We start from the raw sequence: 20140 nt of genomic DNA on the forward strand, positions 1-20140 counted from the left end.
CAATTATTTGTTTGATATCTTCAGTCTTTTAATTAAAATCAGAGCACCTGAATAAAAAATGGTTCCTAAATTTATTAGTAGTAAATTCTCTACTTACCATTTAATTAGAATTTCATTTTCTTTATGTTTTAAACAAATCATTATATTCTTGATCTTATTAGTGACAGTTTGAGTTTGGATGTTGAAAGCTAGGGTTTTATTATTAGTAACAGTAAATGTTTGTCTACTGTTATTATTCAGAAACGATTTCGACAGGCTTCTGTTGAAATTAAATTTGTTTATACTGGTGCCTTGATATAGCCTTATTTTCAGTTTTGATAGCGACCAACGAAGAAGTTTTTGAGGCAGATCATTTCCTACTTAGGATTCATCAGTTTTTCAGTATACCAATTTTGTCTGTGAGCAAACTGATTCGGTCGGTACAGGATATTAACAATAGGGCAATATTTAATCTTGAAACCAATAATAAATAAGACATCTGCTGAACAACTTCCTGGGTATTGTAATCAATAGCCTAGAGAATAACCTACTGGCCTTTGAATTAATATCTATTTATGAAGGATAAAACTGAGACAATGGTACATTCAAAGGAATAATCTTGAATAAAATCATAACTATGTCTTAGAGAAAACTATTAGTTAAGATTTCGATGGAGTTTTGTTCTTTGAGCTGGATGGTTTGGTCGTGAAAGTAAAGAAGTAAACAATGACAAATTTAAGGTCAATAAGAACCAATCAACATCGAGGTGTACGGAACAAGCTATGAAAGGCATATGGAGAAATTCGAACACTTCACTTCTATCTGAAGTTTGTGCTGATGATGTCGTTCAGAAGAACGATGAAAGCTTCATGACCAAAACATCCAGCCCAGAGAACAAAACTCCATCAAAATCATCCACCTGAGCTACAAATCTCCACTATTAGTTAAGATCCAACATCAAATAAATCTTTTATAGGTGGTTATAAAGTAATTATATTTAATTATACGTATGTATAAAGGGATTAGAGAGATAAAACAAAATCATTTCACTCCACAATATGTGTTGATTTTACTTAATCAAGAGAACCACTTTTAAAAATTTAATATATGAATAATAAGTCTTTACAGTATAATTGAAATAGAAAACACTAGCAAGCAAAAGTCAGTTGTCAAATTAATGATGGTAATAGACAGAGTAGTATATTTTACTTGACAAATTGTCCTTTATCATAGTGTTCATTGTTTTAGGTAACTAACTTTATTACACCTTGTCCCGTACATGTAGTCGAAAATTAATAAAATACTTTGCTATTTTCTAAAAATAAATACATTTTCACCAGATTTACGGTATACAAGGACTACGGTTTATTAAGGATAAATCAAATACATGGATGGATTTATAATTTATTCAAGTATATAATAAAGTATTGTTAATTGGTCATTATATCTAGTTAGTTATTACTATGAGAAACCTTAGTCTGATATCAGTCCATTAGGTGAAACTAATGCGGAATTCAAAATATGTCAGGCTTATTAATATAAAATTATTGTAAATTTCATTATGTATTGCCTTGAAAAAATATGTTGATACATGAAATCTTTTATCCTTTATAATTTATTTTATGAATCACATTATGGATTCTCATTGAATGCATATTATTTACTATTCAGTAAGATAAATTGAAGTGATATTAGTAGTTCATTTAAACCAAAGAAGTTAGTACTTCAGATGAATAATTAGTAGAGGTAGGTGTGGAAACAAACAGTTTTCTGCAAATCAAGATTTCCTGATAAATGAATGGATCTAAATATAAAAAAGCTAGTCAAAAGTAGTAATCTGTGACTGAATTAAGATGATAACTGCATGCTCCTTATTACACAACGTAGTCATAAACACACGATGACTCTATAATCTATTCAAAATTCATAAGTCAGAGTTTGTAGATTCGGTTTTAAAAATGTATAATTCTCTAAACCATAAGTTACAAATTGTCTGGGCTCAAGCCTGAAACCAAGTAATCGTAGACAAAGGGGTCAAAGAATTATTGGTTTTACTTTCTAGGTAAAAGATAAAGATTTAATTATGAAACGGATGATTTTTCTAGATCTTTCCCTTTTGTTCATGAATAAAAAGTTAGTGAAGACAACTGGTTTTATGTTACAAACATCATTTCAATGTAAAAATTATCAAGGATAGTCCTAAATATTTACTTTTAAGGTATACAACGGACGTTCGACGTTTTCCTCAGTAAAAAAATATTATAGATGAATAGATGAAACTACGATCCGACCACCATTAAGCCCTAGTTTTACTGAATTTTGTCTTTCAAAGTTATAAAATGGACTTCTAAAGCCAAACTTGTTCCTTATGTTGATAACACATTCATCACGGTTGATCTGAAAGGAAAACTGTTAAGATAAATTAACAATGTCGATCTTACAATCAACCTTACTTCGGTGGAAGGAAACTATAATAAATTGCATTTGTTTGATGGATTATTGTCGGCCGACTAACAAAAATGCTTGTGGCAAGAATTCGCGTACATCTTAATATCAATATTTATACATATTTTATATTTATATTTTATATATATTTTTTAAAAAACTACATATATACAGAGCACTGAAATTCAGAGAGAGACTATTCGCTTAAAACCATTTTTAGTGGATCTACCATACATGGAAAATATAGCTAGCCATGTCCTAAATGGAAAATTAATCTGAGTTCTGTAAAGAATTTTTACACGGCTATTTCTAATCCCTTTCTAGTCAATCAACGTTTCCTGCTCAGCTAAGAAATTGGTTTCCTGGTTTCGCCAATTCCATGTGTGTTTAACAATTAATCTTCTCTTGTGCAGAAAGTTCTATTGAAGCCATAATTATTCAACTTATCCAAAATAATAGTGAACAACTCTCTTTAGGGTTTGGAAAAAAGAGCTGAACTTTTTAGAGTGAATAACCAATTACTTGGTGTTTTATCCAACTGAATTTAGCCACGTCTCTCACAGATCAACAATATGAGATTTTATGATCAAAAGAAGACCTTTATACTCTTGTTTCTCTCCAATCCAAAAAAGACTTATTAGACTAATCCTACTAGCTTTTCCACTTGTTCGCTTTTCTTTACCACCATTCATATTTCTTCTTTACTACTTGAATATCTAAGTTGATGACATACTTCGAGATGGATTTCTAAAATCTTAGTAAGAATTCGTGATAAGAAATTCTGAAATATCGGGGGCATAACAGTTGTCACTATTGGCGTTAGATGATTATCGTGCTAAATAGTAAGAGTGACTAAAGTTGTAAACGAGTTTCTTTGATTGACGAATATCATCAACAAACTAAACCAATCTTCCCTTTGAGTGATTACTTTTACCAAGTAGTTAATTTTCCTAAATTCCAATCTGTTTTCCTATTTCAAAATATCTGTTCATGTTATCATGAATAATGTTACTACTATAAATCCTGCTATACCTGTCATCTTGCCATCACCTTTTACTTACTATGTTTAGTCATCTAATCTATTTCACTGTTGTTTTTAACTTAAACACAGTCTTGATTGATTCATATTTCTCATATGTACATGAAACTATTACTGTACATAAGTGCAAAGCTTAGTAATGATTTAAACTGAAAACCATATTGGTTATTCCCCTAAAATACAATGTTTTATAACTGTTTAGTAACGTTTGTTTAGCACATAAACAAACACACACATATTAGATATTTTTAATTAGTTTACCGTTCATTGAAATAAAATGAAGTATTGCTTGCTGTTCATTAAGTTTTTAAACGACTGTTGTAAATTCGTTCTTACAATAACTCCGCTCTTAAAATCAGATAGTAGATTTTATTCACTTTTCAGTAATGTTGTTAAACTTTGCTATAGTGATAGAAAGTGCTCTAATTATTCCCATTGTTGTTGCTAATATTATTGTTAATAAACTACTTATCCTAATTACTTGTTGGTTTAAACAAACAGGAAAGAATCGATTTTTTCAAAATACAACTACTGAACAGAAAATGAAGCGTTAGTGAGAAAAATAGGTCGAAAAATGGAAATCAATGGATATACATTAGCTTCTGAACAAACTAGTTGAATGATACAAAATTCATTGTATATTATCGCCTGTTCAGTGACTCCTAAATAGCCATCATCTTTTGATGAGAATTGAAGAATTTGGAAGTAGTGGATAAAATATAATTTTGATCAGAATGGGGATTTATGGAGATTGTAGTAATTTTAACAGTTGAATTCATTAGTCGATATAAGCTAGACCACCACTGAAAACCTGGAAGCACTGGACAGCCAGTTCATCCTAGTATAGGACTCCTCAGCAGTACGCATCCACGAACCCGGCCTCCGCGGTATACGAACCCATGACCTTTCAGTCTCAACTATTAAATTATTATAGTATCTACAAAACCCCTCTGTGAAATAATTCGTTAATTATGTTGCAATTACTTTCAAATGCTAAATGATAATCTTAATCACTATTTTCTATATTGTATTATATAATACATATATATATACTACTAAATACTGTTTGTTAGTAAATAATATTCAAATTTTTCATACAGAATATCTAGAACTTCCAAAAATACGTAATTAGCAAAAAAATTTCTAATAAAAAGCTCTAAATATTGATATTTGACTAAAATCTGTATTGAGAATAATTGATATTTGAAATTCAATATAATGTTTATTATATACATAACTTGTCATTCAAACAGTTAGAAAGGAAAGAACAAAAAAGAAGGAAAAAAAGGAGAAAACAAAATCGAAATCTTAAGGCTCATCATTTGAAAACACACTGTTATAATATTTTTCTTTACAAACTATTTGTTTAATAAACATATACAGTAAATTTGTACTGTTTGTTTAAGTAATATGAATACATTTTATAAGCAAATTACCAAGTGACTGTTTATACTTATTAATTGGTCCATATTCATTAACAATATTGGCAATTATAATGAAATATTTATTTAGACTTATCATCTTCCTTTGGATTATCGCATTATAATGGTTATTTCATAATATCTGTTATAAGCATATTGTTATTAATCCATAGATAAGATTCATTTTTCTATTAATTACAATTATAAAATTTTGGTTGATTACCTAAATCAACTAATATATGTGTAAATAGTTGATGTTCAGTAACCTTTAATACTTTATAATTTAATGAAGATAGTCCATCATGATTCATTCGTTGTACAGCTGTAGATAAAAGTTTTAAATGAATTTTTCGTGGATTCCCTTCTTTATTTTGTGTTTCATGAGGTAATGCCTTATAACGTGCAATACTTGGAGACATTTGATAATAATTAATTTTTTCATGTTTTAATCGTCTTTCTAAATCATCATCTTCTTGTCCCCAACCCCAGTATAGATTAGAATGTCCATTTACTTGTACAAAATGTTTATTTGACATTTTTAATACACCACCAATAAGTTCTGGATAATTTAAACGAAAATTTCTAATATCTAAACCAACACCAAGATGAATTGGTTGTATGAATGTTTGTTTATCACATCCATAAGGATTCAAGTCATTTATTGGAGCTAAGTCAGCATCATGAAAAATAACACAATCAAAATGAAATCTATTCATAGCTTCCATGAAACCAACATTGAAAATCATACCTCGATTAAATAAATCATTTCCAGCTTCTTCAATAACAAATATTCGGTAACATAATCTTTGACGGCGTAACATAGGTATTAGTGTTGATAGTACACTTGTTAGTTGAGCCCATCTATCACGAAATGCTATAACTATAGCGACGCCAGTTTGATTATATTTTCCAGCATTATTTTTACATTTATCAGATGTTTTATATGTCCAACCGCCTCCTTTTATATGTGGTTTGCTTAAACTGATCACTTTATACAAGTCTGTTACCAATTCTTTAGAAACAGAAAGATTACCGATTGGAGTGTATTTATGAGACATGTTTATTGGTATTACTGGTAGTTTGTCACAGATTTCTTGACATGTTTGCTGTGTACTGAAGTATGGAGAATTCTCTAATTTTATACGAGTTAGTTTCTCGGATTGAACATTGTCAGCTAAATAAAGATTGCGTAACTCATTTTGTAATTCCAATAAACAGTCGAACTGCGGTTCATTAGATGTCTGATTATTCTCGCTTTCTTGTACCTTAGTTTTTCTTTTCAAAATTGCTGATTTTATTAATGTGATGTCTACAGTTGGCCAAATTAGTAAATTTATCAATAAGAGAGACGTAATCATAAAGCATAAACTGAAGTATACAATGAAAAATCTCATTCTGAACAATCTGATACTTCTACATTTCATAGCTCTACACATAAAAAATTGTTCCTTGTTTTATACGTAAGTTTATGAAACGCATAATTCTACTTACTTTTTATTGATCGCAAACAGTAAGATGTGATTGGTCAGTAATGAATATTGAAAATATATCCGCCGATATATATAGTGTATGCCAAACTCATGCAATTATCGTTTATCAAATAACATTATAACCTGTTTTAGATGATTCTGTATAAAGTTTCAATAATGTTTATAATTAGCTGTTAATTGAATTCCATAGTCATCTTAAAATCCATTTTGCATAAAATAATAGGCAACAATGGCCTCAATATATTAGTCCTTCATATTACTATTAACAACGGAGTATATTTTTATTTACGATTCACTAAGTTCTCAACTATTTGTTTAAATTGGTCAATTTTCTTAATATTTTGCAGATTGTTATTTTGTTTTTTTATTCAATCATTGACCTGAGTCACATTGATATGGCAAGCCAATCAGAAGAAGCGTAGTGAGAAAGTCAATCGATAACAATCGGAAGTGACCTAAATGTCCTTTTCAGTGGGGTCGATAGGTCAATTTCCTAAGGATATAGTGGTATATATGTCAATGAGTATTTATGCATTTCATTCGGTAGGCCAACACATTTTCTCGCTCAAATAGTCAGGTGGGTGGTTAGAGCGTAACGCATTGTGTACAAATATCAGACTCCGAACACAAAACGTCACAACACTCAAGTTAATCAAACTTTTGTGCTAGTTTTATGACCATTTTTCATTTAGTTTATTTATTTTAAAGATTCCTTTATAAATTATGATCACAAAATTTATTGGCACGAAAGATGATAAATGATTATAAGAGAACAGATCCTTAATAAACAACTGATGCCCTAATCTTTGACATCCACTTATATGACTTGTACTTAATTAAAAACCATTTTATTGCAATTCATTACAATTATTCACGAAAAATTTGAGTTTGATTATAACTTCTTTAATTCACTTTTTTTCAATCTTTCACGATCAAAATAAAATGTGTTTGATCTTTGTCAATACTACTGACAATTTAAATGAAATGCTGTACAAAGATTTAGTTAGCTATATATACATATATTCATAATGTCAGAATGTGACCTACTGAAATAAATAGATGGATATCATTTGTTTAATATTTCACTGACTCAGTACATGAAACTTAATGCTAACTGTTCATGGTAATTCAATATAAACATTAGCCACTTGACCAAATGAATAAAGGTATTGTATTGTTTGATAAACAGTTATAATATATCTGTTTGTAGGTATAAGTGTTAAAAAACTGGCTTAGTTTTAGTTGTCAGCTTAGAACATTTTTTCTAGTCTACTGAACAATATTGAATGGTCACCATAAACAAATAGTATAGACAAGATTCAAAATTATTCCGTGAATATCTTTTACTTCGAATGTTTAAAACGAAATTGGTTTCGTTAACAATTAGATAGTAAATTATTTCACAATGTCAAACAGTTCCGTCCAAAACTAATGGTTTTTAATGTTTGATTTACTACACTGAGTTGTAATGGTATTAGAAGATGAATAATTGATTATAATTTCAATAAATTTGGCTATTATAACATGAAAAAGTATATCTAGACACATTAAAACAACAAAAAAGTAGTTACCCCAAGTTCTAATAAACACAATTCTATGCACATAAATACCTTCATTTAATTCCTTTTGTTATGAGTTCATGATAGTGACTACTAAATTCAGTCTTTATACAAATAACCAAAGGTACGATATATTTGTACAAAAGTTGTTTACAAAACAGTAAAACAAACACCATGGTTAAGTTATGACAATCCTGTAAATGAAATATAGTCATTCTAAATTTATTTATTTAAATTTATTAGTATACCAGAGAATAAACTCTGAAAAAAAAGCAAAGATTTTACACTTATACTTTGCAATTGCTGAATAATAGAATTTATAGCTACTATTATTGAGCCAAACAGGTTTACTTTTCGAAAGTATTTTCATTTCAAATAGAATTCATGTAATTGTCACAAATCTAGAAAGTTATTACTTCTTTCAGTTATGAATCTCTAAGTCATTTATTGTCTATTAACATATTTGGGAGAGGGTAAGTTGCTTCATGATTTGAACCTGGCTGGAAAAAAACACATAATAAAAGCTAAATAACAGTGGCAGTTAACGGTTTTCCAAAGAATATCAGATCATTACAAAAACTACCTTCTAAATGTTTTTCAAAAGTGTTTCATCAAGGCATTCTGATGATTTTGTTTAGCGAAAAACAGGTAGCAAAAATTAATATAAATGAATAACAGATAATAATTATGTAATGAACACATTGTTTCAAAGTAAATAACCACTGTATATACACAACAGTGATTAATCAATATACGAGTGGATTATAGTCATGTTTTCTGTAGGAAAGATTTATTTTCCAGTCACTGAAATACTTTATCATCATTTGGAAGATTAACGTGCAGGATATATATATATATATATATATATATATATATGCAAGTTTAGAAAATTTGACCATCAGCAACTCCATGCTAGATGTGCCCGCGTGTACAACAAGGTGCTATTTAAAAATAAGTGTCAGCTAATTAATGTATGCTTATTTGAGTAGTTTGTATAGAGTAGTCTAATTTAATAACAAGATATTATTAAGAACGGATATTAAAAGTCAAGAAACACTAAAACTCCGCTTTTTCATTATTTTTCAGTAGATTTACAGATAATGTAAATCACTGACTAAAGTTATCATTTATTTATTGTATGATGTTATATTATTTTTAACGCTTATTTTTATCGCTACATACTAGCGGATTATATCAGTCCTTAGCAGTACATTTCAATATGTTTCCTCTAAAAAATACATTATTTAAAGGTGTAGTGAACGAAAACACAAGTGGGGACAATCGAATGTATTTGAATACAAAATTACAAAACATTTTAGTAAAATCTCAGAACCATACAGTAAATACTTCATTTGCAAACTGTCAATTGATCGTTCCATACTCCATTGTTTTTTTCGTTTCCACACCAATCATTCTTTGTTCTCCTTCTCTTTTCTTCGATCTTCTTAACCTTTCATCGCCAGGTATTTCACTTTCGATTGACGATACACACTAGTTATATCTGTCGACATCAGTAGCACACACCACCAAGACAATATACAAAACTATCCATTAAACAGAGTGTACATTGAGATTTTACATAGTTAGGCCTGTAAGTGAGTAAATCAATTTTGTTCAAAACAACGATGTTAATAAAATATCAACTATTTCATTACACTTTAATGTATAGGCTGGCTTTTTGTAGTTAATAAAGTTATTAATAAAAAAATTTATCTATAACTTGTCATACCAGTACCTTCCAACCACATAAATTAGCACTATTGTCAGAATTCACTTTGGTTTAAAACACAACTAACTGTACAAAGAATAGTCTTTTCAATATATTTTCTTCAGAGTCTTCAGTTTTTGATCAGAATTGATGTTCCGAAAGTATATTCAATTTTAAATCAAAATTATAACTGATGAATTTAGGATTGTTGGTAAAATATGGTAAATTATTTATTTTAAAATAATTAGCATATCATATTAGATTGAATATGTTTATAGGTGAGTTGGAATTATGAAATTAATGATCGCAATCAATAAGTAACTTAAGATCTGGCTGATGATTATGTAACATGAAAAATGATTTAGTATCTGAGATATAAAACAGTGAAGTGATTGGTAATCAATTATTTCATTTACTTACAACTTTCGTTATTATAACAATAATGATACAAAGATACATTAATGATATTCAATACTATAATATTTGGATACAGTAAAATTAAGTCATGAAATAACACAATAGGGTTTCATGTATATTGGCCAAATTGTTTTTTTTTTTTTGAATAGAATGGAATACAGTCACTTTTTCAAACACATACTGTGAAAATTAGAACAACACATATAAGTGAACAATTGTTTTCAATTAGATAGTCATCAGGCTTTACTCTAATATACATGAATATTTATACGAAAATGTTAAACCAATCAAGGCAATATGAGTCAATAATCACAATGAAATAGAATAGGTCACCACACATAATATGTAAAATTACAAGTTGATAGTAGGAAGACAGGTGTACTGATAGTAGTAATAATAATAATGATAATACTGTGAGTCAAATATCATTATTACCATTCTGATATAGTGTTTGGTCATTACTTAAAATAGATAATGTAGGTTAACAGTCTTGAGTTTTTACATCCATATAATCTAAAGCACCATTTAAAGCTGCTATAAACGTCATGAGTATTTTCTTTGGTTTGAGAAATATATACAATGTATAATCATGAACTTTTTGGAGAAGTCTTAAAAATATTTAGATTTAACACCAATGATCTTGTTGTTTTAGACCCTTTACTTAGTTTCACAGTTTTTTATTCGTTTGAAGGAACATTCGACAGATAAAATTCAAGAACTTATCTTATGCAAAGACTTTTTGATGAGACTATAATTTATAGATGACCTATAGGCGATATTGGAGCGACCTTGCAAAAGTTCAACCACTTGCTACGGTCGAGATAGAGTTATAGATTATTGTAAGGTATTACGGTCAGGATCTGGAGTTAGACGTTAGAGACAGGGATTAGAATCATGTTTTTTTACCACTATGCTTTAAATCCCTATCGTTACATATCAAAATGATTTCAGTTAATAAAACATTAAAATACTTACGTGATACTTAAATTAAATAGAATGTTTAAAAGCATAGTAAGGTTTGTCGAACATAGAATATCAACCCAACTCTTTATTGAAAAGTTTAAACATTTTCAATGGAATTGCTGCTTAAGACTTTTAACTGTTCATTTTACAGACTTGATTATCTTGAATACATCTTTGTTGTTTTCTGGTAGGTCAAAAAAGTAATTATAAAAAACCAGTATTGAATACTATCTTAATCTTATTTATAACTATATGTAACAGTTTGTATTTTTCTGTTGTTTGTATTAAGGATAGAACATGATCGGTTTCTATTGCGCCCTGAGTGGATTACTTTTTATTGCCTTTTGGTTACAAGTTTTTGTTCATTTGGATCGAAACTAGCGGTGGAACCTGCAACACCCGCTTCTTCTTATTTGGGATTGGATGATAGAATGATCAGTTACAGACCTTAGTATAAACAGAAGGAAAATTCAAACTCTTACAGTTACTTTCATACCCAATAAACACATCAGTTGCTAACTATACTCAGTAACTTAGTGAATAATTAGTTGATGCTTGAAACCACAGTTACTGAGTTCGATTCTTAATGTGAACATTAAAATAGTGGTCCAGGAAGATCAAATAAACAAGTCCTAATTCAATCAATAAATTTCGAAGTTCATCTCGAAAGCTGATAAGAGGACAAACACAACTTAGTCAGTTTTCGAAGTATATGGAAATCGAACTTAAAGTCTTTTGAAATAAACCTCACATGAATAGCCGAATTCTGTTCCCTTGTGCATCTGTTTCCAGGTTTGGATAAATTATTTTATGAAAGTTATAAACCTGTATAAAACAAACTGACGCTACATACCGTTCATTCAATTTTTAAATTTTAAACTTTTTTGCATCATTGAATAATTCAGTTACCGTGGTAACGGATATCATAAGATATCCTATGCGTATGTATTAATAGCTACGCGTAAGATAATTAGTTAAAATAGCATTTGTGTCAACAATGTACATAAGATTACATTAGGAATAAAACAGTAGGTAGGGAAATATATATATATATATATATATATATATATATATATATATATATATATATATATATATATATATATATATATATATATATATATATATATATATATATATATATATATATATATATATATATATATATATATATATATATATATATATATATATATATATATTTAAGCCTTCCGTCTTTGTAACTAAACCTAATACTAAATTTGTTTTCTTGCCAAAAACAGCTATTCCATTCATGTCTTTGATCTTAGGTTTCTATAGGCTTTCCGCTACAATGATGAAATAAGTTAATATCATAAATTTTAAATATTTACTAACTCAGTTTCGTGAATGGGTGGAAGTAGATAGTTTTTCAGAATAACTATCAAAATATGTTTGCTCTTGACTTTCATTTACCGGTCAATTCTAATAGAGAAACTATATCATATCAGAAATAACTTGGCCTTTACAACTAAATTTGAAAAGCTTCACAATTTTATGGTAATTAAGGACGATCGGATGAGGATAAACTCCACTCTCGTTCGAGATTGCGCCCTTGCACCTAGAAACCAACCCAAATAAGGCGAAAATTATTATTTACACTATCGTAATCCATGATGGAGGACGTGTTTCGTTCGCTATTTTTGCTGGATTACATGAAAAATGTAGTTTTCTACAACGAAAATACCATTCCATCATGGTACGGACGCATCAAGTGTAGCGCTACAATGTTATTAAGTTACTGTGAGTAAAATTAATAGATTAGTTATGTGATTAGCCACCAAAATACACATCACACCATTAGCTAACTTCTAATAGGTTTAATAGCTACTCAAATACCAAACATGATTTATACACGAAATCGCGATGGTAATGGACAGGTAAATACTCACTAATTAATTAACTGTAGTAAATAATTCATCTATATGATATTTAGTATAACCTTTTCGTATAGTTAATTAATTAATGGCCTTGACCTAGTAATACATTATGACTTGGGGGAAATATTGAAACATTAAAACAGTAAAACTTGGTTGACTCTATCAAGAGTACATGCATTTTTGTCTATTATCATATGAATAGTCTGTTCAATAAATACTTGGATTGAGTGATTAAGGTGGATAATTTTAGACAAAACTAAACAAGGAATCGATCGTACCGTATCTAAACACTTTTTACATTAAGTCGGTATAACATTTGTGGTTCATCTTTACTCAGGTAATCTCAACATACTATTCAATAAATGTGAGAATTTAGGTCATGAGATCTAGTCGTGAGATCTAGCTCCTTGTACTTTCTTTCTGTTCTCGTAATGTAAATTGATCATGTGAGAAAATTAGTGAAGTGATGTGTAGACAACAAATCATAAAATAATGAAATAACTAAATAGCTTGAATTTTTAGAGTTGATTTTAAGGTAAAAAATTAAACAAGATGAGTTTAGTCTAATGTTACAAATAGGGGAGGGGACTTTGAGGAGGCTAAGACCGATATATACTCACTTTTGTAATGTTTTTATGACCTCATTTCCCGTACTTACTGTCAGAATCTACATTGTTCAACATTACTTCCGTTTTTAACTCTATGTAATAATTATTCGGAGCAATATGTGTTTTTATTTTCCAAGGTGATATTTTATTTTGTATGATATTAATTTATTTGAGTGTGATGTTTTATTCAAGCAATCATTGTGTTATACTAGTGTTATACCAAAGTAAAAATAAATACGTTCATATATGAAGAACAACAAGTAAATAAAGAATTATGCGTTCACTTATCAGTTGATCTACGAGTATTTTTGTTATGATCCCTGAGAACTAGTTGCCAACGCATCACAGATAAAAAGGACAGATATTTAAAGGCTTGAAGAAATGAAGATTTCAGGCTTGTACCATAAATTTGTTTGCAATATAAGGCCGATGTGACGTTTTGATTATAAGTAACTGAAATTCTTTCGAAAGAGAACAGACTGTTAAGTAATTGGTGTATTTTAATACGCAAACTATATCAGGATTAATTAGGTTGTTTCTATGGTAGTTTCCAATGACAAGTTAGCAGATGGTGACCTTCATTTAAATTATTGTGCAAATGAAATCTGCTTCACTATAATACATATGGGTTTCTCTATCACTTAAATGACGACATATGTGTATGTAGCAGCCGATATAAATAATAACATATATTCGTAAAAATTTAATAAACTTCATGCTCATATACAGACACAGTTGACTTGATATAATCTTTCATGTATCCAGGTGCTAATTAGAGCTCTACCCATTGGTATATATATATATATATATATATATATATATATATATATATATATATATATATAACATCAGAACATATGCTGCAGCTTGATTTCAACTAATCAAATGATTGTGTAGACTCTGCAAAATTAATATTTCAATGGGTACTAGGACCGATATCACTGAAATGGCTACATGTAAGTGTGTAGCAAAAAATAATTCAGCAAAATCAATATTTCCATGGGTTTTCGACATTCATACTAAACTTTTTTTGAACAAGCTTTGATTATGAGATTTATCCAACTTACAAAATCTTATTTTAAACCGTATAGATGAAATAACACTCCTAAAATGTACAGATTGAAACTTTCTTGATGGGCTGGTATGATTTCGAAGTCTATGCTGCCCTTTCGTAAGCTCCCCGAGCCAGGCTAAATATGTGTAAATCTTCTGGCACGTACAAACGTAAAGTTCTTTCAAAGTCCCCGTCATTTTGTTTCAACGATCTTGAACGATTTGGTATGAATCAAATATTCCGTATTTAAATTGTTGTAAGTTGATTACGTGTCCTTTGTATTGGTTATTAAGTGTTCTCATATTCTATTAGTCTTTTTTGTGATTTTATCACAAAATCTTTGCAAAGAACGTTAACTGGTCTCTCTCTGTAGTCTACACTTTAAGTTGATTGTTGCTTGTAGCTTGATCGTGCTAACTAACTTTTCTGCAGAGCTTCGTCGCTTTTGTTTAGGGCTTGAGCAGGTCCAGAAAACAAGGTAAGATGAGTAAGAATAATCTAATGTAGTATCTGTATTAACTGGTGATTCCTTTGTACTTAATTAAACTCTTATTAAGAATTTCACTTAAAAGATGTTCAGTTGCACTCATCTAGTTTCACCTGTCTCCAATTCTACTATTCCCGGAATTCTTAGTGTGAACATTAATTTCATACTTCTAACCATTACACCTAACTATTCACCAACAGTTGACGTGGTTATTCAAAATGTCACCAATCATTCATGGTGCACACAAACAATGTAAAGATATATAACCTAAAATTTCATTACAATATATAACATGAAACTATTACAGTAGCTCTGAAGTTCTGACCACACTATGCTATTCCGCGGATTTAAATTACCGAAAACTATTTTGTAACCTCTGGTGATTCCAATAATTGGTTCACTGCTAGCCACTAAACGGAATACTGACAACTGAGAAGTTGGTGGGAGAATAATGCTGGGATATTTTCTAGTCTATTAAGCTCATTGAGACCTCATCACTAACAGTTTGACCTGGCTAGACTATAATTTGTGGACATACTAATCAGATTTAAGCCTGTAGCGTGGTGTCGGGTCCCAGTTGACTATGAACACCGCTACTGAGAAATACGTGCCAATAAAATTAGAAGGCGGAATAGAACCAAGTTTATTTGATTGGCGATCTCGTGGTATCGAAAGAATACCAAGGTCGTGCCAAGAAATGGTACAAGCAGAAGCAGCAGAAGGGAATACTTGCGAGCAGAGTCACTAACCGCGGGATAATAATGAAGAATAATGGAAGCACAATATGTCTGTCACTAGCACAGTTAAACAAACGAGCACAGTAAAACAATCACTGGTACGATTGGTTATAATAATAACTGTTTTCATTAAACCAATCGTGTTCTCGTGATAAAAGTAAGTCACTACAAGCCAACAGGTCTTGGATTTTCGCGCGAAATTCACTCTCAAGGGCACCTCAGCGTCTCTCAAAGGTCGACCATAAGTTAGGGTCCCACCTCACGTACAAAGGAACTACCAATTAATGCGAAATCGCAGTCAGTCTAATTTACTTTGTCCCAGCAGTGTTAACAAAATACCCGTAATACATAAGGTTTACCTAGCCTTTATGTTCAGTCCCAATGGGAATGTATCGTTTATTTAATAAATCCAAGGTTTTGATATTTGATATCTTTTTGAAGAGATTGCATACACCGAATGATCTTTTTGTGCTCGCCTCTTGTCGTTACGATACGGTTTCGTGTAGCTTGTAATGTCTAGTCGGGTGATAAGAAAGCTAGTTTGCGTCTGTAGTAGGCGTCGAGTCCCGGTTGACTATGATCACCATTACAGGAAGACTACGTGTCAGTTACAGGTTGGACCCCTCCGTAGGCCAAATATCAGAAAACAGTTGGAGGTTGTAGTTAAAGTGTTTTTGTTGGCGATGTCGTGATATAGAAGTAATAACGAGATCGTGCCAAAGTCTACAAGCGACACTGCTGAGAGTATGAGAGTTCGTGCAAGGTCACAAACGACGGAAGTGAATCATTTTTGGTACGCTTAAACAAGCGGGTACAATGAAACAATCACTGGTACAGTTGGTTATAATAGTAATTGTTTCTATCACACCAATCGCGTTCTCTTTATAAAAATAGGTCACTACAGAGGCCCCCCGCTAGAAAGGGTTTACACTTTCTATAAGTAGCGATTTCGTTCATGGTATTATTCGGCAAACGTGCGATGGTAGGATGAAGGGGTTGGCAAAATAGGAATCGATCGTTGATTCTCGAGTTGTCACCGAAGGTCTTTTATGTGGGACGATACTAGAAGTAACATGCTCTATTTGTTGCCCAAGTTAGCGTACCACACCAGAGTGGTTTTTATCTAGAATCTGAGGATTGCGTTCGTAGGGGTCAGAAACAGACAGCTCTGCAGACGTGGGACGGGACCACGTTGAGCAAAGAAGCCAGAAGCGACCATAACAACCAAGCTCGAGACCATGCGTATGCCAGACATATTTGGAGCCAGAACATCGACTGAGTTGACAAGAGCATGAGTGACCAGGCCAGCTTTCACCAAAACTGACTGGAGTCGACGATACCAACAGGGCGATGGTCGGGAGCGTGGGCTCAGAAACAAAAATCAAAGAAATAGCGAAAGGTGTGGCATGTATGTGGCATATGGATAGAGTCCTATACCGTATCTGTTGTTGATTGGGAGGTTAGCCGCGAAAGCGCACGGGTAGGCGTACTCGGCGACCGAAACGAGAGACAGTAGTCCATAGCGACTCACGTGCAATTGAGTTTATTCTCATTTAACTCAGTTAAGCCCTTTTGCTAACTCATTTAGCGGACAAAGTCACCCGCACTATAACAACTTATTGTACCCTTATTATTTTGTGCTTGTATGAAATACGTATGCTTGAATATTGCTTACTGCCTACGCATTTATCCACTCTGCTAGTCTTACTACTAACCGCTTATTTGATTCGACTACCCATTCATTTCACTAGGTATATATATGTCCATGTTATTCATATTCAACACACACACACTCTCGTCTCGCTCTTGCTCTCGCTCGCTTGCTTGCCTTTCGGCACAACTCTTCTATGCTTGTTTAACGCATCCGTACATTTGGATATATGTGTGTGGTCTCGTAATAAACGTAACCAACGCTTCGTATTTGCCTTCTGATTAATATACCGTTTGGGTATTATATAGAACGGTTATCAAGACGAACTGTATACGAAGTTAAGGATTACATCGGATACCGACCACCACAAGTCTCTTTCGTACCTCGTGAGCCTGCAATCTCATCCGAAGTCAAGGGCGTCGTGGTCTGCTGATCTGGACGTGGGACTAAAGTCCCGCCAGCAGGTGGTGCAGATGACACGTGCTGTTGACTGGGGCATGAGAATGAGGTCCCTGATTTATCTAGTGCGGGGTCCGAAGTAGATGTAACGATCCCGCTAGTAGGTTTGATGGGTCTAGCACTGGGTCTCAATTTATCAGGTAGGACACTGCCATCGACGTTTGCTGGTTTGAGACGGTCAATGCTGACGATCTCGACTCGGCCATGTCGATCAACCTTGAAGGTCTTTTCGTGACGAGAAATCACGTGAAAAGATCCTTCGTAAGACTGTTGCCAATGAGGGAAGTTACATACCTGTGCACTTTTGATCGTTGACATTGTAAGCATTACTTTACCCACATATGACATCTTAATTCACAGACGTCCAGACGTATCGTGCAGCGATGAAGCTCAATGTGGCTGCGATACCTGGATGAAACAGTCCATGCAAGACATCGAAGACGAGACAACGGTAAGCAGAGGGTACGATGGGTCTGGGAAGACTAGTAGAAGCATCACACAGAGTAGTGCCTGAACTAGTAGCTAGGGGTACTTCCCGACACTAAAGGGATATAGAATGTTGTTCTGTTGTACAGGAGGGACCGCTTGCTTGAGCGACAGCCATAGCAGGGAGATGAAGCGTCGGTTAAGTAACTACATTCACTTGGATACATGGCAGAGCATCAGCAACATAGTTTGACTCACCATCTGACCTCAATATTGTAAACAGCGGCCTGAATATTCTGTCTGGAAATCTACTAAATGACCTACAACCCCACTATTACTTATAGGGTAAAACCCTATGTATGGATGTTCTGCATTTGAAATGAGAGACAGAAAGAACAGTTTGTTTCTTTATTATTAGAGGTAAAGTATGCAGCCAAACAACCGTGGGGTTATAACCCAGTAGTGACTCACATTTATCACGAGAACACGACTGGTTTAATAAAAGCAATTGTTATTATAACCAACTGTACCAGTGTTTGTTTTAATGTGCTTTTGTTTGACTGTGCTAATGACAGCTATACTGTGCTTCCATTCTTATTCACACACTTTGATTGTAACTTCGCGCGAATTCGGTTACGTTCTGTAACCAAGCTTGTACCCTGGCACGATCTCGGTATCCTTTCGATACCACGAGATCGCCAGCAAATATATCTGGACTTGGTCCATTAACTGCCTTCTGATACTTGGCTTCTCGGGGATTTTATGGATTTATTTGGTTACGTTCAACCTTCGCCTTCTGATTTACTTGGCATGTGTTTCTTGGTAGCGGTGTTCATAGTTAATCTCAAATCGACGCCATGCTACAACCCCTTGCGACTAATCGGAAAATGACCAAAACAAATGAGTGAAACAAGATTGTTACACGGTTGTCGGAAACAATAAAATAACTGCTGACCCTTAATGTTAACACTGAACCCAGACGCTCTTTGATATCTGGGCCACAAATTTAAATAAGCGTTCTCTTCCTACATTGGTAAGGTTGTGTACTTTACGTCATTGTTATACAAGATTGTCTGTAAAAGCATCCATCAGGTTTTGACATGGTTTATTTCACTCCAATGAAAGATGAGACTTTAATTCTGTCAGTACTTCTTGTTTCGTCAAGCCAAACTGTTGTAGCGGTAAATAAATTACTGAAATAAATAGTTTTGTAAGTCGTCCACATTTGATGCTAACCGCAGTAGTTTTGCTGGACTTACCTAGCTGAAAGCACCTGGTAACGCATCCGCAGCAGATCGCGAACGGGTACACCGTGGTACGCATATCCTACAACCATTAGCCAGCCTTGATCAAACGCTTCTCGAGATATCGATAGCCTTTCAAATATATCTTCGAACCCCCTCGCTTCAGACTTATGATTGAACTAAGTTGGTATACTTCGATTAAAAAGGTATTACTGGTGAAGGCGTTGTCGAACTCCGAATACTTGTTGTATCTTAACTGTTTATTCATTCGTTAACAGATCAGTGGACATAGAACTGTATATTAAACATCATCAGGGTAGAGGATAGCCAAGTCAGGATGATCTGTCTCACGTCGTGGGTCGGCTACACAGCGACGCGCTCATATTACCTGCATCCCTTATATGTACCGAAATTTGGTGAATCAGTGTGAAAGCATTTATTCCATGGGCAATTTATTTATTCTAGGCTTTTGAACTCACTTGTCATGTACTCTGAGTTGTCTTATTTTATTAAGCAGAAAAAACGATGTATGGGGTCCGAGATTTTTCATGTTAG

General features: G+C 32.4%; 1 protein-coding gene across 1 annotated transcript; it reads right to left on the reverse strand.

Moving 5' to 3' along the window:
• Nucleotides 1-4640: 4640 nt before the first annotated feature.
• B4GALT1 (Beta-1,4-galactosyltransferase 1) lies at nucleotides 4641-6314 on the reverse strand. The gene has a single exon (XM_012936458.3). It carries the CDS (start codon nucleotides 6306-6308, stop codon nucleotides 5076-5078), a length of 1233 nt encoding a protein of 410 aa, XP_012791912.3. The 5' UTR covers nucleotides 6309-6314; the 3' UTR covers nucleotides 4641-5075.
• Between the last annotated feature and the right edge of the window lie 13826 nt (nucleotides 6315-20140).

The sequence above is a fragment of the Schistosoma haematobium genome, chromosome 4, assembly GCF_000699445.3.
Source record: "Schistosoma haematobium chromosome 4, whole genome shotgun sequence".
Lineage (NCBI taxonomy): Eukaryota > Metazoa > Platyhelminthes > Trematoda > Strigeidida > Schistosomatidae > Schistosoma > Schistosoma haematobium.